At 39.7% G+C, this 26,040-nt stretch overlaps 1 protein-coding gene across 8 annotated transcripts in view; it reads right to left on the bottom strand.

Annotated features, from left to right (window-relative positions):
• Window positions 1-256: 256 nt before the first annotated feature.
• The window catches only part of ablim2 (actin binding LIM protein family, member 2), a 103,325-nt gene continuing 77,541 nt past the window's right edge, over window positions 257-26,040 (bottom strand). For 2 of the 8 annotated variants that reach the window (XM_069159096.1, XM_069159095.1), the window contains exons 13-20: window positions 25,591-25,896; window positions 20,934-21,041; window positions 18,805-18,858; window positions 15,683-15,720; window positions 15,387-15,495; window positions 15,244-15,302; window positions 12,225-12,285; window positions 10,012-10,132 (exon numbers count right to left, since the gene is read on the bottom strand). In XM_069159096.1, coding sequence (XP_069015197.1) covers window positions 10,089-10,132; window positions 12,225-12,285; window positions 15,244-15,302; window positions 15,387-15,495; window positions 15,683-15,720; window positions 18,805-18,858; window positions 20,934-21,041; window positions 25,591-25,896 — 779 coding nt within the window. In that variant the 3' untranslated portion in view covers window positions 10,012-10,088. The other 6 variants (XM_069159102.1, XM_069159099.1, XM_069159101.1 and 3 more) reach the window with 6 other exon arrangements.

Below are 26,040 nucleotides of genomic sequence, written 5' to 3'. Positions count from 1 at the left end.
GGACCCCTGGAACTCCCCTAAGGGACATCCAGTTTGGATTTAATTACAAAAAAACATTGAATATTAATGGCCATTTGGTTGGATTTGTAAGGATTAGAGAGTAGGATATGACAAAACAGAAACAAGATCACAATGAAAATACCACATCACATAAATTGCTAGAGATAGAGGATGTTCTTGGCAGCCGTATCTGGTCATTATCTTAATAACAGTGTAACGGGAGCTCACTTCAGCCATTTATAACCAGAACACATCAAAGAGTCAACACTGCATTTTATTTAACATTTGTTACAAGATGGACACCGGATATTTATTCATAAATTTGCAACAAAAAGTGAACAAATCAGACCCAAGCATTTCAGACACAACAAACCAACTTCAATAGACCTTTAACTGTTGGCAATAAATGGTAATTGGTGCATTTTTGTGAATGAATAAAAACGGAAATATAAACCATATATCCAAAGACAAAACCTGCTTTTGAACCACATTCCCTTAAACTTACCCATTTTGTACATTTTTCACCAGTGTTTTTTTTACAGGGCTTGACTTGAAATATAGGACCTTTGTTGTCGTAGTTACATTAGTAAAGATCAGTTTGAAATCAGTTGCAGTCTCACCGTATCTACTACTGCTGCTTGCATGCTCCTCGTCTTACCAGAGTCAGATCAAACCCACCCATAGGTTTGTCAACTGGCCTAACCTTCATGACCTTTGTCAATAAGTCAATAAATCACAACCTAAAGTTTAATTATTTTTTTTTAAAGTGCAGTAATGCACAATGCCTTTGTGAATTATTAAAAACACACATAAAAAGGTTCAACAAAAGTGCAAATAGGGCAAAAGGCCATATTAAATGAAATGGCAGACTTACCTTGAACTACTTCATCATACATTTTTTGTTTCAGTTAAAACAGTGATGAGCTTCAAGTTTTGGAAATCTAATCTGAAGTATGAATTATGAAATGAAAATGCATATTAATCTTGAATTAAATAAATTAGCATCACTTTTCTTGAACTAAATTGAAAGGCAGCCTTATTACATCCAAACCCTGTTTATAGATGCACAAAATTAGAGCTCATTAGATATTTACTGGCATGACAACTCTGGGAGCAAACGTCTCGCGTTGTCAATGGAAATGTGAAAAAAAGGACTTCAAATAAAAGACTTTTACCCCTGAACTTATGTTTTTTCACCGACACATCCATGACCTAGTTGAGAACCTCTTCCATATATGGTTGTTAAGTTGGGGGACTTGTCGGTCAGTGAATTAGTGCAATTATTGCTCTAAAGTAGTATTGCAGATTTTCAGCAACACTACTGAACAACATCAAAAGGCGGCGAAGTGGCAGCAAGAACACTTGTGGTCCAACGACTTATGTCAAACATTTAAACGTGTCGTAAAGCCTTGGATGTTGAGCGGAAGGTTCTGTACTATGAGTCAAACAGAAGCTTGTATTTACTTAATATAGTAAATGCTGCAAAACAGATGGGCCCATATTTATCAAACTGCTACGAGTGAAATGGCTTGAAGGGACATAAGATGATGACCCGTGGTTTTCAAACTTAGTTTGTGACCTTTTTAAAAAAAGTGTCGGGTTGGGTCTGTGTTGTTTGCAGTTTCAACAAATAGACATTTCTCCTAAACTCTCTAAACTTTTCACATGGTATCATTCTATTGAATGAGGCCTGAAGAGATCAAATTATCACATATTTTACAAAATCACAAAGATTAGAGATTTAAAAGGTCCAAAAACTTAAATACAGTAACACAAATCAGAAGTTGGTCTTTTCTTCATCTCTTTTACAATTTATCCCCATGTTATCCCTCAGATTTTTCTGGTGGTTTGGATCAACTGGACTAAACTACCTCTACATGAAAGTAGTTCAAAGTGGTTCCACCTCAATGAACTACAACATTAACCATTACTAATGCTGGTTGATGGAACAGTATCAGCGATCTAATAATGCTGATACTTGAGCTGATACTGTAATATACTTTACTTTTATTGAAGTAAAAAAATGTGTGTTGAAGCACTTTTACTTGTATTAGATCATTTTTAAGTAACTTGTTTTGGTCCTTTTACTTATTTTTTCTTAAAGTATCTGAATACTTTTTTCACCACTGAGAGAGGGTGGATATAGGGCGATGAAGTGCAGGATCATAGGTTCAGTTTAGGCTACAAAAACACTGCAAAGGTGGATAAAGATAGCTTTGGGTAAATAATGAAAGATAAAAGATGTCACTGCTGAATTTTTTTTATATTTAACCACAATGTCCCCTCATGTTAACCATGTGGTTGGAGTTACTCGAACATAACCATAAATCATTAATCAGGATTTAGTCAGCAGGAGTGAATATCATTGAAAAAACAAACCCATATTGTGACCTGACAGATAGAGTCATTAAAAGTGTTCCTGCCAATGTTACTGTATCAAACAATTACAACTTATATCTGGTGGCAGTTGTACTTTAAAAACATATTTTCTGTCACAAATGACTGTAATCTCAGGAGACAGGGTTACTTTAAATACCACAATAGCTATCTATAGCACTATCTTAATATGCCGATGTTGCCACAGCTGTATACATTTCTCTGTAACCCTCTCTGATGATAATTTTGAAGACCAATTACAGTGCTTCACTTGTGCAAAGAAACGTTTCCATCTCAGAAAGACGATCCCCTCTTCGATGACGTTATATAAAACTAACTAAACTGGTCTAAAAAAAAAAAAACATCCACACACCTGTACCTTAAACACTTTACTTGAAGGTATCCAGAAGTAATAGGTTTTTAACATTCACTGCACAAACTCAAGCAGTCCAACCCAAAGTGACTTGGTAGTTTGGATAAAGCACTTTAATAGCAGATGAATATTAGAAAGAGGACATGACGATTTATGACAATAGTTAGTGTGTTACTTACAGGAGCAACATTTGATTTGACACTCAGATTAAACTCCAAATTTGATATTTTTCCCTTCAAAAGCGCTCCTCTCTGTGATGCTTTGACACTACACCCTTAAGATTTTCTAAAGAAAAACCCTTCCTTAATATTGTAATAAAATAAATACCTAACACAAGCTAATGTAAGCAGCTGACTCGGGCATTTTAATTAGACCAGAAAATATTTCAATCACTCAAACCACATTGATGATAATGTTTTCATACATCTCTAATATGAGGTCAGTGGACAAACCCCATTTTCCCATCCTCATGCATGCCTAAAGAGTTATACACCATGGCTTGTATACAGACAGATATATCTGGTATATGTCCAGTATATGTTCACATACAGTTTGCAGTATGTTAGTTGGCAATAAACCAATTACGTCCAGAAAATCAGGCAAAGCTGATGGACTTCAGCTTAATTATGTAGCTTTTACTCAACAATACTTTCAAACAACAAACACATGAGGAGTTAAATCTCTATCTGAGGAGACATAACACAGAGTATTGAGGTTTAGCAAGACCTGTGAAGCTGAACAAAATCAGTGGGGGCTTTTTTTTTTCTTGTAACAAAATCATGATTTCTCTCAGCTGCATCTCATGATCAGCATTCAATGATCCTTTCCAGAGATCAAAAATAGCTTATAAAAATAATTTCATTTGTTTTTTTTCTTGATGTGCGTGCATGTCACTCTGGCATGTTCATGTTTGACACCTTCGCACACCGTGAAACCTTCTCTACTCTACCCCTCCTTTTTTTAATTTTTTTTTTTTATTATCCCCTCACCCTATCTGCGATTCTCTGCCATTTATGGCTGCTCTCCAACCCCTGGCTCTCCTATCTGTGCTGATTTACGAGAGGCTTGTGTAAGATATGGAGCTGCATTTAAACGTATCTGGCAACGAATGTCAAAATTTCCCGGCCAACTTGTCCAAATGAAAAGAGCATGAAGGAAAATGTAAAACAGAAGTGTATGATAAGGTGCTTTATGACAGTTTTTGAAGTTAAAGATCAGAGATGCTGAAGTCGTTTCTTTTCCCTGTCTTTGGCCTTGACATGCTTGAGCAGTGAATGTGTACAAGTCTGCAGTCTCTTCACTGTCCTAAAGTAACGGCAAGTTTATAAAAAATTAACCGGCTTGACAATGCAGCAGTCACTTGGTGTAGGAAGAAGACACAGCGATAGAGAGAAAGGCAGCAAAAAGATGATGTGTAGAGACGGACGAGGCGGTAAACCCTCTCAAATGGAAAATAAACTGGAGATACAAAGGGAGTCAAGACTGACAGTGAGAGAAGGCGCACATAAAACAGTCAGAACCACAGCGAGCTGGAGAGAGGCCTGCACGAGAATGAGAAAAAGCTGTTGTTTCTGTCGGAGTGTAAGAAAGCGTCGGGGTGGGGGAGGGTAGGGGCGGATGCAGAAACCACACTGGAGACGAGGTGCATCAACACAGGCCATGCAAACGCAGCTCTTCGTCCTCGTCTGTAAGGTTGTCAGTCAAACATTGGGACCACACTGCATACAAAAAGCGACAAATGCTGCGCCGACGTCGTGGAAATGTCCCGATACGGAGCGACCCCCCGCGGCTTCACAGGCAGATGGCGGGCGTTTTACAGGTGGACAGTAGGGCTATCATGGCGGTGCATATATAGGTATGTCAGATGGGTGGTTTTTATTTTCTGTTTCCTTCCAGATGCTTGTTGACATGTTGATCAGCCATTTTTTTTTAAAATTTTTTTATTTCTGTCTAAAAAAGGCGTGCCCTTTTCTTTAGGTCATTCTTCTTCCAGAGGGCCAGGCGGTCAAACTGGTCCAGGGTCATGCCGAAAACCTGCTGGAAGTCCTCAGGAGATAGGTGTCTCTGCAAGTAAAACCCAGCAGAAAAAAACATACTTACTTACAGAGAACATCCATGGTACTAACAGCTTCACACAACCTACACGTGTGATAAGTTAAAGGAAAAACCAAAAAGTATCTTGGTAAGGCAACCACAAGGCTCCAGGGACAAGTGTGTGAAATTTGTCTGGTGGGATGAACAGAATACTCCCAAAACATATTTCACCATCTGCTGTTTTGATGATGAAAATTTGGGATTCTTCTCCAACCTTAAGTAGTTGTAGTTAACTTAAAGAAGTAGCCTGCTGTCCACCTCTTTGCCCTACTGCAAAAAAAAAAAGTTCCTGGTATATAATTCAAATTGCAAATTAAAACAGGGAAACAAGTAACATCCCCAAGCGGCAATTACACCACATAAACTCTAGTGCACTCTTATTTTTGTGATATAATTCAATCAAATGTGTATTTGCAACGTGCTAAAATGAACTTAACAGCAGCATGAACAAACTCGAGTCTAAAAGACAGAGTAACAGTTTCTTTTCTAAAGTTTTCCATCCATCCATCCATACAGGGTGACGATGACGGAACATATGGGTGAAGGTGCGGTCCACCCTGGGCAGGTCGCCATGACATTCCAGGACCAACACATAAAGATAGACAACTGTTCATTCTAACATTCATGCCTCTGTCCAACTTATAATCATCAATTAACCTAACACAATTTGGACTGCTGAGGACCCACACAGGCACTCCATTCAAAGTCCCCAGTCGACCAACAGGTTCCAACCAAGCCCTTCTTGGTGTAGGAGGCCGTGCTGACCGCTGCAAGTTGTGTTCTTACTCCCCTCAAAACGTCTAAAGCTACGGAATTGGTTTTGGTGGGCAGCAAAAATCTGGTATTAACTTTAGGTCACGTAGGCTATCTATTTCCGTTTGGTTGTATTTCTGGCCTTTCTGCTTATAATCCACACTGAACGCCAAAGCCTAAACTCCGGTTTTCTCCTCGTTGAATTTTCGCTAATGAACCACATTCTCCACTCAGCCACGAAAACATCTGTTTCTGTGGTTCATTTAATCAAGCTTCCTGAACCAGTGAGATTATTTATGCCTCTAGGTCAGTTGGACTTTTCTCACCCACTCGTTCTGTTTGGGAAGTCAGTAGCAGCTTAAACTCTTAGACTGGACTCACATAAGCCATCTAATCTAAAGATGTTTGTTTAGCACAGAAGCAGGCCTTCCATTGTCTTCAGGTTTAACACACCGAATTCAATTCTGTGTCTGAGAAGTGTTTCCAAACAAAAGTGCTATTCAGACTCCCGGCTTGGCTCATGCTGCCAAGACCCACTAACTCTGTAAATGTCAGAAATATGCCATGGAACAATAACATACATGGTATTGATTTGGATCCAGAACAAAAGCATAAGCTGCTTTATTGTAAAATGGTGTACAGCAGTTAGTGTTTCTGTGATAACAGACAGCAAACTAAAAGCAGACTGGAAATAACCTGTGAAATAACCTGCTTTCCATATCAGCCAACAGAAAGAGGAATGTGCACTGTTGGGTTTTCACTTTGAGGCAAAAATATCCAGATCCCTGTAATTTTTCACCTGTCATACATACAGGATAATAATTTAGTGACTAAAATGTTTTAACAAACAAAAACAAAAAAAAATCTGATAACGTGATACAATAACATTATCATTACTAGAGATTGTAAAGCCAATACCAATGGTTTCAAACTTTGGTCACAACCCAATCAGTGATGTCACAAAACATATTTTATGTCAGCTATTAATAGCAAAACACCTGCTGTGACATGACTGATTGGTTTATTATCAGATATGTAACATGCTAGAGAGTTTGGATCCAGAAACTGGACTTCTGCTATTGTGTGCGAGTTGAGCCTTTTAAGGGCATTAATATTGAGGGTCACACATGCTGAAAGCACAGGACGAATGAGTGAGTAATAATAAAGTCATCAGTGTTTACTGATATAATACATGAAGAATTTGAACCAACTATAGTAGCTCCATGGAACCTGGAACCTTTAGAGAAACTTTACATGCATATTTTTTTCCATAGAAACCATAAAAAGTGACAGTTTTACAGCTGTGACCATAGTTTGTGGTCCAAAACTTCTGTCCAGGGAACTGCTAGTATGATCTATTTGGTTCTCATATAATAGAGCCTAAATTCAGTTTATAAGCATGGACAAGCTCAAATTAATTGATTGTAATGTTGTTAAGGTAATATTGTTGAGCAAATACAAAGCTGTTTAAAGCTGGTCTACTTCGGTAATTAGCCTCATCTTCACAGGTTTTCAGATGAAATTGGGAACACAGAATGTCCGAAAGTAACTTTAACTGTATTTATGGGGTTCTTTATATGTGAGTGGTAATGACGTTTTAGTTCTGCGTATGGTTGCAGATCCTACACTTTCATCATCATACGTACATACATTATCACTTTTGCTTGATATATTTAAAGAAATGTTAATAATAATATTTTTCTATGTTTATAGGAATACAAATATTTATAATTTCGAATATTTGTGAGCTTTTGTCATAAAACTGGTTGAAAATAAAAGTATTGACAAATAAAATCTGGCAACATAAAGTTTAAATAGGTGTAGACAGATTTTGACTGTTGGTATTATTTATTTGCATAAACCACAGTTCATGGTGTATGTGTTTAAATATCAGTTAGAGCAGTTTTTCAAATGCCATTTGGCTGAACTGCTTCATGGAAAAGTGACTCCATGGCCCTGGTTTGAGCTTTGGTGGGAGTTTAGCTGCTGATTAGTTTGCGTAAACCTACACCAGTTTGGGGTCAAAGATCAGCATCAATGAAAGGTAAAACAGAGGTTAGCATTTTTCTCTCTGACAAACACTTATACACACTATTGATAGTGTGACTCCAGTCTAGCGTTCCCAACCACAGAGGGCATCTGTTGCGTCAGTAACACCTTGACGTCCCGGCGGTCTAACTCCTCCTGGGACAATCTTCCCATAACCGACTCACTGGGAGTTCTCATATTAAGGTTACTGAAGGTTGAAATATTTAAAAGAGGGTGTTTTTGGAGGAGACTACTTCTCTTTTGACGACAACAGAACCAGCAGCGCAGCACCACAAGACTAACAACAATCTGAAGTTTTCAAAAAGGCTTACTTTAATGACTGAAACATTTCCTGTTTTCAGCAGCACACATTGAATTCAATTCAAAATCTGTAAATGGGTAGTGTAAGAATAACAGCTGCAGGAAATTAGTTATTAAGGGACATTAAGTACAATTATGTTGATTTTTTTTTTAATATTATACAACATGCATGTGGGTTAAACTTAGTCTGACCCAGGACGAAATAAAGGAACACTACCACAAATTAGACAAACATTTCTCAATAAAATCCTGGAGTGCATTGAATTTTTTTTTTTGCTTCACTGTTTCAACCTAAATATTTTCCTTGTGTGATTGTTGAACATGTCGCTCTAAAACCTCTGGCATTAATGTGCAGCTATAACAGCCTCCAGTCTTCTGGTTTTAGACTTTCCACCAGATATTGGACCCTGGCTGCTCCTGCAGGAGCATTGGTGAGGTTGGGCGGATTCCAGCTGTGAGCCAGGCTTTATCGCCCAAAGGTGTTCGATGAAGCTGAGGTCAGGGCTCTGTGCGGGCCAGTCAACTTCCTTTCTGTGCCAAACTGGGAAAACCCATTTCTTTATAGAGCTGGCTTGTGCTCAGGAGCACTGTCACGTTGAAACAAGTAAAGACCAACCCACACTGTTACCACAGAGATGGAAAAACATGGGGGTCTATGGGGATTGACTTGCTTTTGGAGCCAGCCTCAAATGGCCATTTGTGGAACTGCAGGTTTTGGCACCCAAGCATTTGCTTCATTCTTCATCCCCAGAGGTTGCTGCTTGGGTCGTACATTCGACTGTCTAAAACCTTATTGCAGCCACACAGTTAAACCAAATTCTTATTTAATTTTATTTGAGAAAGACTGTGAGATACAACAGTCAATCCAACAACGTGATACACAGCAATACATTGCAATGCACTATGTATAGCAAGAAAAGCAAGACTGAGCAGTGGCAGCTAATATACCGCTAAACAACAGTGGTCCCAAACTCCTCTGAGTTAAAGGTATTAACTAAACATTATGTGTTGGATTTTAAACATGCAGCCATGTAGCTCTATCTATTACATCGTGGATGTAAGATGACACCTAACTCCGCAACAGTGCTTCAGAAACAGAAGTATTATCACTGTTTTAGTTATTAAAAACTAAAAAAAAACTATTAAATCTGACCTCAATTAATGTTCAATCACAGAATTTGATTGTACTAAATACGTATTATATTGCTGGACATCATATTGTTACCTGCCCTCATATTGTTGCCTTATGAAACTTGGAGGACCTCAGGGTATAGTTGCCCAATTTGCTCAATTAGTGATATGCCTTTGGAATGTATAGTGAATCTCGATTAGATATTAAATCACGTTTTCTTCCAATTTCATAAACAGTTCATTTTCCAAATTGCACCTTTGCAAGCCACCAATTTTTAAATCAGTAAAAAGTCTGGGAAAAACCCACCGTGGACAATTTGTGTGAACTTTGATGTCCTCACTGGTAGCTATGGGCGTTTTCTCCTCGTTTCTAATCTAATTTCTCTAATTAAATTACATTTTTGTGTTTGTTTGTTTGTTTGTTTGTTTTCTTTTTGCAAAATTTGGTGTGGACTGAGTTTTGACACAGACAGAAGTGCTCACACTTGGACTTGTTACTGACTTGACTTGGTTTTACTACACCTCTGCAAAAAAGTAAAACACACTCCTGTGCACTTTTGGCCTTAAAGTGTGTATACTAAACATCAAACTTCTTTTTTTTTTTTTTTTTTTTTCATTTTTTTTTTTTTTTTTTCATCTGCCTTTAAAATAATTGGAAATGGCTCTTCTCTGAGCTTTGGCTGATACTTTTATCCCACCTGGCTTAGCTGCATAGCTATTTAACCCAAACCACAAAGTCCTGACTAAATAATTCTGTGAGCCATGATTTCACATTTTCTCAGGCTTGATAATGACCTGAGTACAGAAGGTCAGACAGAGCATCAGAGGAAGATTAGAGCTCACCTCCAGTCTGGTGCGATCTACGTCTCTGGGAAGCTTCACTTTCACTCTATGCGTCACTGACAGCATTTCATAAGGGTAGACCTGGCACACACATACAAAGTAAGTATTGTGGGAGATTTATTAGGGAATACAATTATAATCCAATGTCTAAACAAAGCTGCCAAGAATATTAAAGTATGTTTGTAAAGTATGAACAAACTCTTACCTTGTACTCTGAGGGGGAAACGAGAGAGAGGGAGAGAATTAATCTGGTGGAACAATTAGTTTTTATTTGAATTGCTGACCTATTATGAAAACTAGGATAATAGAGCTTGAAAATAAATTACACCTCATGGACCCAAATCTCTTCAAAAATATTGGGTTTCAAAGGCGTCAAAAAGCACTATAAATGGTTGCTGTGCACATACACACACACTGTTATGAGGTTGGAAGCCTGTCAACTCTCTGTTCGCCTAAGATACAGCCAAGACTGTACACACATGCACTTGTAAACAGACAGCAGTAATTCTGCAGCTGGAAAAATGACATCACTTCTCCACACTGTTACCTCCAGTAACTGATCTGTAGCCAGAGCAGCAGGGCCCCACATGCTTGGTCACAATGTATATGTAATGTAATCAGAGATTATAAACTGACCTTAGATTTAAGGTTTTAAAGGCCTTTATATGTTTCATAGATTAAGACATTGCTGATGTAATTACCTGGAGGGAAAGATTCTGTTTTGGGGATTGACCCTGTGAGCTTTTGTAACAATATAACTGCAACGTTTGAGTGGTTATTTTGGGAAACCAGGTTTTGGAAAGTTCCCTTTAGTTTCTGCATAGAAGCGATAAACTGACTGATATTGGAGCACCTCCACTTGGATGGACATGAAACTCAACAAAAAGATGAGCAACTGTGTTAGAAAATGTCTGCATCTTTTTAAGCCAAATGTGCCAGACTGTGTGCATAAACACTAGATTAGAGAGGTTAAGTTTAATTCCTGTTAAAAATGTCCAATCTTTGCTCATAAAATTATGTGGCATGCGTTGCTAATGGCAACAAAACTAAAGATAATAAAACCTTCATGAGTTCAGTTTCACATTTTGCCTTATTTTTGGTTGACTTCAGTAATTATGATGCAAAGAGAGCACAGACAGTTTTAATGATGCTGAGGAGGTCCAACAATAGAACGCTGAAGAACTCCACATGTTGTCATCATTTAACAGCAGCATCATAAACCCAGCCTTCAAAGTATCGACAGCTACATTACAGAAATAATGTTTTACCTCAGTCAGTTTTCATCAAATATCATTCAACACCTTTATTGGAGCAGTCTTCCTTTTAGTTCCTAGATGTGGTCTGTAGCCACACTGAAATATGTTCAAATGTTAATTTACAATTAATTTAATATCTTAAAGACTGCAAGTTATTAATTTGAATGACTGCACCTTGATTTTTGCCAACACAGAAGTTTAGAGAAACGTTCGTTCTTTCTTTGAAAAGGGAACAAAACATCTATACAAAGTCATACAAAGTTTAGAGATTTTATGTTATCAAATAGAAACAAAAAGGAAATTCAGTGTTAAATAGTCAACAACTTTCAACTTTACTTTAGGTGGTTGAAAGGCTGCACTATTAATATTGATCACTGATTAATCCACAAATTAAGCTATTGATGAAATTTTTGGTCAATGATGTCATAAATAGTGCAAAATGCCCGTCATAATTACCCAGACCCCAAAATGACAAATTTAGATTGCTTGTTTCATCCATCCAACAGGTCAAAACTCAAAGATATTCAATTGATTGTCAAATAGACTAACGCAAGCAAAGAATTTTGAGATTTTAAAAGATGGAACCTCAGTAAATCCAAACCCATTTTTGCTAGAAATAAAAACATTTAAACAATGACTTAAATATCAAATTTGCAGGTGTCGATTGTTATTTTGTTGATTTATTGTGGTTCTCTATTTTCAGTGACTGTCTGCTACCAACAGACATCAACAGACACCATGGTATCTTCCATTGTGATGCTATGCTAGCCCTGGATTGTAGCACTTCTGCTAGTTTCAGAGGATTTTTAACTGTAGTCTGTTCATAAGTGAGACAAATGATCAACAGAATTAGGTTAGGGGTCGGACTTTCTGCTGTTTGCCCCTCTTCGTTGATTTACAATCACTGAATAGTAAAAAAAAAAAAAAAGTAATGTTCAGACTGCACTGGCTGTATTGTACAGTATATATTAAACATTTTTCTGATGCACCAATCAAAAAGTTAGACAAGAGCTGAAGCTTAACAGCTTTGAGTTCATGTTCACTCTCACCTCTCATGCCCCCCCAGCTCTGGGAGTCTGGGTCCACTTCATCCTCCACCATCTCAGCGGCCTGCAGGAGCACACACATTAAACAGACACTAAGCAAGACCCATAATTTAGATGTTCTGCGTCATGCTGCCAAGAAGCCTGCTGGTCTTTATAAAAGCCAGGGTTCATATAAAGTTTTTCGGTCCCTGCTTTGCTCCATGATTTGCTCACATTTTTTTTTTCTAGGTTGATCAGTGGAAAGGGAGAGTGAAACGTCACTCTGATAGCCTAAGTGTCATCATTTCTGACAGAGGAGCAAATCTATAATCATCAGTACCTGACCTAATACCCTTGCTGATACCTGTGTGTGGATAAACACCAGTAGAGATTATGAGTAGACAGAGCAGAGTAACATCCTCTAGTATACAAGTTCTTCTTTCAGCTGTCGAGGTCACAGAGCATTAACGACACTACGCTGAAAAAGTAGGCAGCACTCTAAAGACAGCGCTGCCCATATATTTGAGATCCACTGGTTTATTGACTAATGTAGACCAGGTGACAGTGTTTTTATTCAACGTCTATTTCTATTCAATGGGTTTCTCTTTGATAATGTCCATCGGGCGTCGGTTGTATTTTATAAAGGACACACCGCACATGTGAGACGTGAGACACGGGGGAGAACGGCTCTCGGCAGGCAGTGTCTAATTTGTTAATACGGATGCTGAAATGAAATAATGTCACGCAGCAACAGGTAACGCACACGCCAGGCCGGCAGTGTGTTCCAGGCCGAGGTTTAGATGGCCAGCGGGTCTTTAACAGCGGTCATGAAGAATCATCTAATTCTCTCAGCCATCCCGTGTCTATTTTGTCCAGAGCAATCGCTATACAATCAATTTAATGTTATGTTCGCAGTGATCATATAATGTAGTGAACCACCCAAAAGAAATTGCCAGGTACACGCACACACCCTGGCCACACCTTGTGTGCGGAGTTCTAGACCGTATCAGCTCCTAGAAACGCCGCTGTCTGATAGTGAGCTTGCATCCCTCTGTTTGGAGAGACTAAAAGGCAACTGATGAAAGAAGGAAGCACTGATGTTGGAAATTAGCAACATCTTTCATCTCATCTGCAGTTTTTAAAGATGTGTTTTAAATCAATTTTTTTTTTAATTATTTTAAATAGACACTTTATGAGCTGTCATTCTATTTGTGTGCAATGTAAATACAAAGGTGGTTTATATTCTACTATAAGTATAACGTTACATACTTCATATTTACTTTAATCGAAAAAAAAAAAAAATCTGTCTCCCTTCATTTTACTTCCACCGCTCTAAATCCACCATGTCACCAAGACCGAAGAGTAATGTCAGCAAGTGAAAAATAGTTCACTGTACTTTACACCATGGCTCCGGAGTTTTCATTTCCTCCTCTGTTCTGTTTTGTCTGCCTGTGCTCCATCCATCAACAAACGCAGAGGGAGAGCCGCAATACCACATCAGTGGATGATAGACAAAATACCCCCAACGTCCTCATAATAAACCGGAGCTGTGCGTGTGTAGAGTGAACGGCACTGACCGACCCCTGAGGAATCTGACACCAAAACTGTGAGAGAAGCTCGAGGAGGTTGATTTTAAAGATGGAGGAAAACATTAGAAATGGTTTTAAATGTTACTTTGAGGGTTCCCGTGTTGATGAGGTAGAGAGTGGGAGGCTGTGCAGAGCTGCAGGGTGCTGATTTGATAAAGCCGTGGTGGAACATATTTGACAGTGACAACAGTGAGGGAAAGAACCTGAATAAAACAGTTCCATCTAGTGGTTAGAAAGGCAAAAGCTGTCGGATCCTCCCAAAACCTCAGTCACATGATGCAGCCAAACCCAGAGAAGGTCACCCTTTGAACGCGAGGCCATTTTCAGAGTCATTTCACCACCTTCCCTTTAAAGCTCATAACTTGGTCATTTTTGGGGCTAACCATTCTTGCTATATCTTGTTTTTTTCAGGACAGTCTAGGCTATCCGAAGACATTATTTATACTAGCCTTTATATCGATGAAAACAAGTATTTTGTCTTATGAAATTGTTGTGTTTTCACATGTGTCTTTACCAGAAAATATTGTCAGCAGATGTATCTTTTTATAATTGTGTAGTGGAGATTGTATAGAATCTGGCAATATCTGAACCATGTTTGTGGAACACTGTATGACTCAGCAATTTGGAAAAATATGTGCCTAATGCCTCGTGGAAAATAAATGTCATGAATGATCGCAGGTGGCCAAGGGCCCAAACCAGGGACTCACACTGAGGGCATATGTGCTAATAACTCAGCTGTAGTGTAGGCCCACAAATACATTGTTATTACTCTCGTAATTTTTTTGCATGCAAACTGGATGTAATGGCAGTCCTATGTTGTTGTGAAGACAGGGGTCAGCTGTGATTTAAAAACTGGACTAGCTGAAAAAGCTTTGTCGTACAGAGAAACAACAGGTGTCATCAGAAAGGGTAAGTTCTGCTGTTTATTTTGATAGGCAGTACGTTGTAAAGCGAGTTGGACTTCAGGAATTCATTAATTAAGAGTCGCGGGGGTGGAGATGGACACAAGCTTTATGCAGAGTGTAACAACGACGTAACTTCAACTTCGATCATCTCCGCAACGCTTCGTCATGCAGACAAGGCACAGACACTTTTTGGAAAGCGCAAGTTGTGCAGTTTCAGAGGATGCATCTGTCGTCAGTATTCAACTGAGGGAAAGAGGAGTGAATTTGAACGCACTTTGCTTTCATAGGGTTCTAAGGGTTAACCTGTAGGTGTGCTCGGTTAGGTCATAGACAGCCCCCCGTTTCCCTTTACGAGTCACTTTTCGGAGTCCCAAATGCTCCAGCGTCAGGCAGCCTCCACTGTGGCTTGAGCCCTGCCAAAAACTTTAGGCTTGATGTTTCCTCTGCATGTGTGAAATTACGTGGCTGATCTGCCTTATATCCACGAGAGTTTAAAGTACTCTCATGTCCTACTGCATGACCTGTTAGCACACAAATTCGGCCGCCCACCTTGTAGATGCCGTTCCTTCCATAGCCGGGTAAAGATGCAGACTTATTGTAGGGGAAATCTACAGAGAAGAAAATATATTTCTTCTTACTGTATGCCTTCGCGATGGTTCAGTATTTGGCTGAGCTGGTGAATGGTTACTCACTGGGCTGGGAGGTGTCAGTGGGCAGACTGCAGGTGGATTTACAGGGATCCAGCTCTTCTGGACCCATATGACCATCGATCTCACTCTTCAAGATCATCCAACTGGTCCTCTACAGAGAGAAGGAGAGAGTGGACGGAGACAGAAACGGACAGAGAGATGGACAGAAGTGATGGATGATGGCAAAGTATGAGTTAGTGAATTAGTAAATGGATGTACAGTATTTGTAAAGTCTAAGAAAATGACTTAGATAGACAGACAGGTAGAGACACATACACATATTGTACACACAGACCCACCTTGCTATCCTCACCATCCTGCCAAGATGTTCTAGAAGCTGTAAAACAGTCAGATGTTACAGGATGTCACAGTTAATGTGCTGGATTATCTGCCTCTCAGCTCCACTCTACTGCACTATTAACTCTGGTGTAAATCACCCTTGAGGCATGACATCATCAGCTGCAGACAGCATCTGCAGGGAGCTCCACATGTGCCATGTAAAAAAAAAAAAGTGGATAGCAACCACTTACATAGTTATCAACATTGTATCTAAAGGGCTACACTCTATGCTGTGGGAGTTTGACCCATTAGTGAGCAACACATCTCAGCATCCAGGCTGGTTGGATATGCATGGTCCTCTGAGGATGATTGGAAATGATCTGACATGTAATGTAGTCTTGAATAGTCATGGTCCCCCCCATCAGCCCCAAATTTCCAACAAAGTGGTATACTTCTGTGACTTTGGCTTAGGGCCCGAGTTATCCCCACAGGATGAACTGCTCCATTTTAGACAATTTGATGGCCTGAACTTTTAGCAACACCCTTGGGTCAAGAGAGCACCAATTTAGGTGTCATAAAGAAAAAAAACATGTGAGTCATTAGGGCAATGAAAAAAAATTGTCAGATGGAATCAATAAATTATGAGGATAAAAAAATATAATTAGTGTAGTTCGTGGTCCCTGCATTGGATGTCGATGATTCCCCAACACAGCAAAATGGGCCAAGTACGAGTAATATCCATGGAGAAATTGTATTAAATTCTGTCATTCATGTTCATGTCATGTTCGTGTTCAAGACATTGGTAATGAAAAAGTAATCAAATGTAATAATTGATATTACTTTGATGAGGTAATTACAAAGGTTACAATAGATTCCATTTTAACAAGGTTCTGTCTGTAACCTTTTCAATATTATATATTTTCAAAAGTAAACTTCCCCATAGTAGTTATAATACATTGGATGCTGTCTCAGCAATACTGGCAAGCTATCAGTTAGATGCACATACTGCATATCACTGGGTAGTCGAATGCAGTGTTCATTAAAGTGTATTGTCAGGTTGTCAGGTCAAGAAAAATGCATTGTCAAAATTAAGGCAGTTTAAATTGCGGACAGTGACCTGTGCATATACTTTGAACTTAACATGTTGAACAATGTTGTGTTGCTTTTGACGTACCTTCAACATACTTTGTGTTGAAGTGTATAATTTAACGGTATGTGAATTTTTCTACATGATTCCATATTGAACCCTCTTGAAGTATTAGATACCTCGATCAGTAGACCAAATTCCCACAAAGTAGATGTAGCCCGTTCCAAAACTAAATCCAGCTTACACAGTCTAACAGTTTAGAAGCAGCCTTTTCTTGGCAGAGAGAAAATTTTGTCGGTGACCTAATGTCTGCTTGAATGCATACAATCAAGCCTCTGAAAGCCAGCTCATAAATCTGAGGCACTATGCCATACGCAGCTGATTTACTTGTCGTGTTTGATAAAGATGACTTTTCCTTGTGTGATAGAGGTGATATAAGCATCTTGAACTCCCGTGTTCATGCGTTCTGGGTGACCCTGCCATGTGCTAGACGGTGTTTCTTTACATATGCAACATATACCTCGAGGGCAACAAGAGTGAGGACTGAACGCTATAATTTACACACACAAATGGTGATTAGGGGAGAGACATAGTGATTGAAACGTTGATCAACACAACACTGATGCCACAATACAATGTGATTCATGTGTCCAACCATTCACAGTGTACACACAGTCACCACTAAAAGCAAACGAATGAGCTGGTGAGATGAGTGCAGACATGCATGAACGGGATGAGTCAAATAACAGCCTAGGGGCACAATCCAAATCAGCTTCAGTCCCAAATGGGCTGAATTATCAAAGTGAATTATTGATGTGGCAATGTTTATTAGAGATAAACCCAATTTTGCAGAATTTGTTCCTAACATTAAAGTTAAGGTCAGCAAAATAACAGTGCCTCTGGACCCAAATCAAAGAGCTTCCTCCCTGTCGTTACTTTGAAATACCTTTAACTGCTGCTTCAGTGCACGAGGGGTCAAACCTTTCAGTCATGTCAGTGAAAAAGTCACTGTTGCACTGATAGTCAAATTCTCAGATAAATGTATCAACTGAAGTGCTAACCCTATTGCCAACCCGCAGGTTAACATGGTTCTGGATTTTGTTTACTGAAATCTATAAGATCCAATGTCAAAGATTTAAAAAAAATCTTCCCACAGCAGCGACAGTATACTAAGATTCAAGGGTAAATATGCTTTAAACCAGATTATGAGGCCTTGTCCAAAGATGTCTAAAGGAGAAAGTTATTCATACCTGTTGTGAATGGCCTGTTAGAGTCCGATACAAAAAGTGTCAGAATCTTTTCACAGTAGACATGACCAGTTTCTGTGTAGCATATATTTCATATGCTTTTTGACAATCCAACAGGCACTTTTTTTTAGGCACACTAATGGCTCCAGGGAACTAAACCACTTCATCGAGGTTTGGGAAGTATGTGGTTCCAATTAAAATTTTTAGTTTTCTTTTTCTTTTTTTTCTTTTTAGATCGAGTGTGCCCTCAGACTCAACGGTCTAACATTTAAACTGATCTTCCTGGGATCTACAGTATTTAATCTACTCACTGGAGTGACAAACCCACATCAGTGGACCAACAGACCCATGCACTGTCTTCAGCACAGTGCCAGATGTGGTCTCAATGCCGGGGTAGGCTGATAACAATTGCTATATTGCATGTTTATAGCATTTAGGTTTGTTTCCAGGAGGGACAACTGCTCTCAAAGAGTGGGTTACACAGCAGGTACCATCATAGAGCCTTTTTTTTTCTTCTCCTTCTTCAAAACCTTCGGGTTGCAAAATTCACTGGCTTTTTTTTGTTAATTTGTCATACTATTGGCCACTGTCCAACTTTGTAGATTCTGCACGTGTCTATTATCTCAATTGGGTGCAGTAATCTTACACCAGCTCTATGGATGGCTATCCATAGAGTCTATAGACAAGTGCGGGCCTTGAAGACAACAGAGGGGAACTGGGATAAACGAGATGACTGACAGGCGACATGCTACACATCGTGCAGAGACCAGACCAGAGAAGGTGGTGTTAAAGAGGAAGTGGACTATACCATGCTGTCTGTAGATGGGGGGTTTTCTATAGAGATTATCTTTGACCATAGTCTCTGAAGATGGGAATAGAGCAGAGGAAAGAAAATGAAAGAAGCCAACATGGAAGGGAGAGAAAGAAAGAGAGAGAATGGAGAAAAGGAAACATGAGTTAGCCGTTACTGAGGGATGCGAAATTTTGAAGAAGCAAAACGGGGGCTGCAGAATAGCTTGATTCAACTCAAGACATTTGTCATTTTTATTATGGCACATCAGAAACATTAGCATGTCTAATAGTATTCATGCAACATATTCAAAATATATTCAATTATTGGTCTTTGTTGAAGGGGAATGGGAGGTTATTTGATGCAGACACTCAAAGAATAATATCAGAAACCACGCATGGTCTCCAAGTGTTAAACAGTCTACTTGTAGTAGATGTCTTTCAAGAATTTCAAATTACAATTACTCAAAAGAGCACCTCAATTAATAATATTAACATTACAACAATGAATAAAAAAGGTTTAAAGTTGCTTTAAGACTTGTTGTTTACTGTAACTTTAGCTGAAGTACCTCTGGAGGATGATGAGGGCAGTATGTTGTCCCCTGAGGCAAATCTAATCCATTTTAGTGTCAGAGGACACGAACAGACCTCTGACAGAGATGCTTAGCAACAACTGTCACACATTCAGCCACAGCAGAAACATGACTCACAATAAAACAACACATGTGGGTCATTTCTCTGACTTGTTTCAGTGCCTGCTAGCATCTGAAACAATATCCATATAGAAGCAATAAGGACAAAGACTATGAAAAACATTCAGTGGATAATCATTGGCTGTTTTTTCAACTTAACTTGGTTCCAACATGAGTGGGGTTTTTCCCTTCTGCATGACTGACAGTGGAATTGTCAGAGGGAACAATGTATTGGAAAAACAGACTTCAATCTTTGACAAACAAGCAATGAAGGATACAGTTTAATGTCAACTACTGTCCAATGTATTGTAAATGTATTCCTAAATAATGGAACCTCTGATCATTTCCGTGTCAAACAGACATTGTTTTGAAATTAGCAAACAGCAGGAAGACTAGGAATAAAACAAACCAAGAAACGTACGCGGTCCAATCCAAAGCTAGATACAACAAGTGCTGCTTTGTAAAGTACAAAGGAAAGACTTTGGGCCTCATGCCCGAACCAACTGTATAAAGGGATTTGTCTGTTGAGTTTACATTCAGTGTTCTCACTAAAAGTTGCATCTGTCCTTGAGGCCTTGGCATTGAGTAAGAGAGAAAAACTTGAAACTATTGTGAATGCACCTTGCCCACTAACGGAGCAGAACAGGTAGCTTTCAGTAGTATACTGATTTACAGGTGGCTTCCAAAAAGCTGAATTAGCCGTGTACGATCCATTTGCTAAAGCGGACCTGGAACACTCGTACGAACAAGCGTCACAGCAAAAATAAATAGCTTGAGCATAGAATATAAAAGTGTTCTTGCGTGAAGCCCAGTGTAATCATTTTGGTAATGACGAGCCCACTCCGGTCAATGCTTGGCAATACTTTATGCATTTACCCTGAAAGAAAGAGGTCTGGTTAAGACTAGTTTTCTTTAAAAACACAAATCATCTTAAGACCATCCAGACTATTGCAGTAGCTGACCTCCAGGAGTTTAAGTTTAAACCTTGTTGCAGTGATGGAGAACTACAGTGTGGGCAGTAAACTGACCGCCACTGTTAGGTGGGTTGAAGGTGCAACAGACTTCAAACTTTCAACCACAGTAAAAGTGAGTAAAACAGTGCTTTTCAGCTCGGTGCTAATGTACTAGTCGGTATACTATTGTAACATTCTGCTGTAAGGACTTTAAATGTGTTAAGTGCCATGAAATAACCTGTGTTGTGGTTTGGCGCTATATAAATAAAATTGAATTGAATTAAACCGAATTACACCTTAATATGAAATCATTACTGCAACATTTAATTTCCTCAAGAAGTTGGCACAACTTATATATGGAAAGTTTGATTGTTGTTTGATTATGACCTAATAGCTTACCTTGTAAATCACCTCAGTTACGACAGCCAAGTCTATAGAACGTGTAAAGATGTAGAGAAAATTCGGAGCTGAGTTGCGAGCCAAGCGGTGCGGTTATGGCCTACCTGGTATGTGGAAATGCCTCGGAGCAGCCACGTATGTAGAAGTAGATGAGGGAGATTTGCCATCAGAATAGGTGGATAAGCTGGGGGTACTCCGACCACTTTCACTACCTTGGTTTGACGACGGAGGTTGGTGCGCATTGGATAAGAAAGGCAAATGGGAAAGGGATTGGGAGAAAACAAAGGGTGTTGGGGGCAAAAAGGCAGCATTATGGTAAGTATAAAGCAAAAAAAATGAAGATGCAATTATAATATTTACGCCAGTGACTTGATAACCCAGCCATTTACTGTTTCCGTGGAAAGTTTACTGAAACTATATTCTGAATAAATTCACTAAAGTTTCGGTAGATGTCTTTTCAGTCTACATACCGATCAAGTGATGAAATGCAAAAAAAACACCCTGTAGAAAACTTTAGTACAAATGTCTTTTCCCATTTAGTACACTTTAGTACAAATGTCTTTTCCCCTGTCCCGTACTCCGGACTGCCATGTTGCTTGGAGACCACTAAGGTGAGCTTCACCGGAAGACATGCTAAGTGCCTGCACCACCTACTGTTGCTCCTCTCATTGCAAAGCAGCAGAAAGAAGGAGGGTACTACAAAGAATTGAAATCAGCAATCTTTCACAAAAGCTCGCTCAGTCACTTTTATCTCTGTTCTTGTTTATGGCTTATGGTTTTTAGATTAGGGCTTTAGGTAAACGTAGCCATGCTCTTTGCTAACCGTCAAGCCTCCACTAAAACCTTTGAGGGAGATGTTACCATTCATCTGCATTGAGACACCCATGCTTTGGGATCCCAAACAAGGTCTGAGACTTGGAGATGCTGGTCTTAGCTGTGTGACACACCGCTGGTAACATGAATGGGTAGGGCCAGTGCAGTCAGCTTTTGGAATTTAATGTTAGTAGTTGGGACTATGCAATCACAATAATGCAATGAGCAGCCATTGAAAGATTAGAAAGTGACATCCTGCAACTGCAATGGCACCACCTATTCGTGTGGTAACTTTTCTGACAATTTCTGCTTAAAACACAAAAAGTCTAAAAACTTGTCAAGATGAAGAGAGCTTTTTACCTTGTGCTTCAAGACAGATCTCTAATATCTCAAGAGTCAAAGTGTTCCAGACAACATCAGAGCTTATAGTCTGATGAGATTAACAGTACCACAGGCTACTTCGACAAATTTTCAAATACTTGTACAAACAATGACAGGTAGTAGGCACTCCCTGAAATATCAAGAAGGTTCTCGATCCCACTGACACTATGGGGCCTTTCTATGAAGAGTTGCTGTCAGTGTCATTGTGACTGTAAGGGGTTGACTTCATGTATCAGACCTCTGATCTGTACATGATGTGCCCTGTGTCGGGATAGGCTTCAGTCCCTCACAACCCTGCACAGGACGAGGGGAACTGCTTTCCAGTAACAATAGCACATTGACTCTGTTGAAGTCATTAATGAAAGCCACTGATGTGATTTATTTGGAACTTGCAGAGTCCTTCAAACTGAGCCAGTTTTCAGTCCTACACCATTCCTGGAAACAGAGCTCCTCATTTGAATTATAAAGGATTCCCCCAAAAACTGTACTCTACACTTATTTCCAATTTAACTTTAGGGACAAATTCTTTCAAGTGTTTTAACACCGAACTTGTTCGCATTAGCACCAGCACAAACAACGATGATTTACCTGAGGGGGGATGGATGATCTCTAAGACTTTGCTCTCATCACTTATGAGCATATCTCTGAGGATTACTATATTGGTTTAACTCTAACTGTTGACGTTGCCGTACGACTTGCATCTTATCTGTACATTTGCATGTCTGTTTTCTAAGTATTAAGTGTAAGAATGTAGCATAAAGGCCAATTTTGCTGACTGCATGTATGTGTGTGTTGTGTGTCTATGATCAAATGCAGGGTTCACTCCGTTGTGTTGCATCACAGGCAGGCTGGGTGATGGAGTCATTGACACCCTCGATGCCAAAACTTATAAACACTCTACATTCAGAGCTTTGAGGAAGAAACAGAGCGAGACAGACCGAGAGTGTGTGTGTGCACGAGAGAGAGTGTTAGCTGATAAAACACACTCTTCTCCCCTCAGACAGAGAGGGATCATCGGCAGCGATCTGGATGCAAGTGGATGAGATCACTGACACGCACAGCAGTGCCGTGCAAGTCGGAGTGATCTCGTTCACTGTCACACACACATGCCCATAAACACACATACACACCAGAGTACTGTTAGTGCAGGTCTAAATGTAGGCCAGATCTTCCATACAAACATCTGGAGCTAAGACAGGAGGCTAAGGGAGTTCGGGAGGAGATGCATTACCATTTATCTGAGCAGATTACACAACGGTGAAACCATTCATTAATCAAAAACCAATAGCACAACAACAGGATTTAGGAGATGGTTTTGGGACCATTAACAAGGATTTAGGGGGATGAAAACATAAGCATGCATTATTCATCCTTGGAAGGCCCTTTCTCAACTCTTCTTCAACCTCCATCATTGGCCAAAAGATCTGAACAACCAGAGTGTTGCTTACAGTAAGTACACACAGTAATGTCTGTGAGGAAACCTCATAGCTCATTAAAACATGAACCTGTTGCATAAATACAAACAAGAATCTCTAGGCTCCACTACACCTGGCAACCAGCCTCAAATTGCCCTCTGTGCAACAGACAAATACAACACAAGAACAAAATCTAAGGAAGAATATAGCCATGTGTCGGCAATGACAGTAAAGGATAAGCTTATGGAATGGGACAAAATCACTAAATGTATAATGAGGCAACAAACACAAGTTGACAGTCACACAAGTTTTAACTAGCTAACAAGCCTGCAGTTTAACTAAATTAAATTAAATTGATCACTTTACCAGGAGGCCGAATGCTAAAGTTCCTAACTAGAGGAGATACAGTAGAACCTGATGGAAGCGGGAAGTCGAGTGGTGAACACTGATGGATGTTTATAACAAGCAGTTCGGGAGATAATTTAACTATCTAACTTCATTTTCTTTTCCAAATACATTTTACTGACCTGATAGTCTGAAAGTTCATCACGTTTTTGGGCAATTTTTGTTTAACTCTTAATGGAATTAAGATTAGATTTTACATTTTAATTACTGAACTGATGGCAGCAGGTTTGGACTTGGAATGCAAGTAGGAATGAACTGTAGTTTCCTTTAAACTATGTCATGGCATTTTCTTAACAGCTCTTAACAGACTGATAACATTTACACATGGCTTAAATACCAGAAATGCTTTCACTGAAATTTTGACAAAAATGTTCTGTACTTACTTGGCATTATTCATTTTTGTTAAAGACAGTAGGTTTAACAAATGCTTCTCACCCAACTGTCTTTACTGCACCTTTTTTTTTATCAGTCATCAGAACACAACACCGGCCGTCCCTTCCAAATTCGTATTGAGCATAAAGGCGGATGAACACCAAAGGATAAAGTCTGACAAGTGACACTGAACAAGGGATCAGTCAGGGAAAACAACAGGGTAGATAAGAGGTCAGTGGCAGGCAAACAATTGGGTCAACAATTGGAAAAAAAACAAGCGCAAGCATAAAATCACCCCTTAACCTTCCTTTTAAAAGAAAATGCCAAATGTTTCAGGGTCACAATCAAGTCTACAACAAGTTAAACCATGCACAACAACATCCACGCCCACAGACACAAGTGAACAGGGCAAGCAGAATGGGAAAACTTAGTGGTCCTACGAATGTACCTTGATGCACCCCATGAAACCCAACAACACCACGATACCGGACAACAACATCACAAAACCTGCTAACCATTCCACTAGGGGAAGGGGAGACACAGAAAAGAGTAAAACTGCTGTGATCTTTACCGTTAGGAGGAGGTAAACTGAGATGCAGGGATGTCCTAGCTTTAGGGTCAGGTACAGGGTCCTGTTTGAACCCTGAGGGGTGAGGGAGATCAGGGAATGGGGAGAAGATGAAGCAAAGGGAGCTGGTTGGACAAGCCTTTTGGCGGGGCTTACAGCGTGCAAGGGGAATGTGTATAGATCCGGTTTGTGATGTTGACTTCAGGAATGTGTGATATCGTGAATAGCATTAGCAGTTTCATGGCTTTAGTTGAAGACTAAATGAAAATAGACCTTCACGAGTGATCAAACAGAGGTTATAGACAGTATGCAGCGCACACAAGGACTGACGTTCTGTTTCCCATTACGGCTCATGAGTCTATGGGGAACCCAGAGAGACCCAAAGACCCAGAGTGAGATTTTCCAACACGTTTAATTTGGTGCTTAACCACAGCCCATGCCAAGTGAGGTCAATTCCGTGTTTGTATCACAGCACTCCATTCTGTAGGACCTTTGATCTCAGTCAAATAGACAGTGGACTGGCTTGTTGCTGCTGGACTGAAAACCGTGTTGCTACATGTTTTCAAGAAATAAAGATTGATGTTTTTGATCCAAAATTCATGGTTGCCATGGTATCCCTCTGCCTAGGGAACACCTTGGCAGCCCTATTTTTGGGACACTTTGAATAGCTTTTCAAATTTGAGCTTTTTGGTAGTTCTTGAAACAGTTTAAGGCTGATTTTTCTGAGGTTAAACATCAGCAATGATTCCAGCAACTTGTCCATAGTCTGTATTGGACCAAGTCTTGGTCCAAAGCGTGCATTGATACCTCTGAAGTAAGGGATGTAGTTGTGCTGCTGCAGCATGGCCAGGGTGGTGGGGTTTAGCTGTAAAGACAAGCCTGCACTGACACCTGTTGGTGTGGGTGAGTACATGCCGCCGCTGCTACCACCACCACCACCACCACCACCACCAGTCCCTTCAGCCCCACCAGAATTGTACACAGGGAGGGAGGACGAGTCACTGGCCCAGGTGGAGGGGTACTTCACACCCCCCATGAGGGTTGGGGGCAAAGTGAGAGAACTGGAATCACGGGCTTGGCTGCTGTATCGACCGCCAAGGTATACCTCTGGTCCTGGATGTCCAATCAGATCACAGGAGACATGGATGAAATTATGAAGGTTTTGAGTTTTTTTAATTGCCTAAAATCTTTTTGCAAATTGGCATAAAAAGGGGGAATAGAATAAATCCGTGGAAATAAATTTGGATCGTTTTAAAA

Source organism: Embiotoca jacksoni, unplaced genomic scaffold (assembly GCF_022577435.1).
Source record: "Embiotoca jacksoni isolate LCO1_2020_lvr unplaced genomic scaffold, fEmbJac1.0.p SCAF_24, whole genome shotgun sequence".
In the NCBI taxonomy this organism is placed as follows: domain Eukaryota; kingdom Metazoa; phylum Chordata; class Actinopteri; family Embiotocidae; genus Embiotoca; species Embiotoca jacksoni.
The sequence above is the reverse complement of the archived record's forward strand: the minus strand, read 5'-3'. Positions and strand labels throughout refer to the sequence as shown.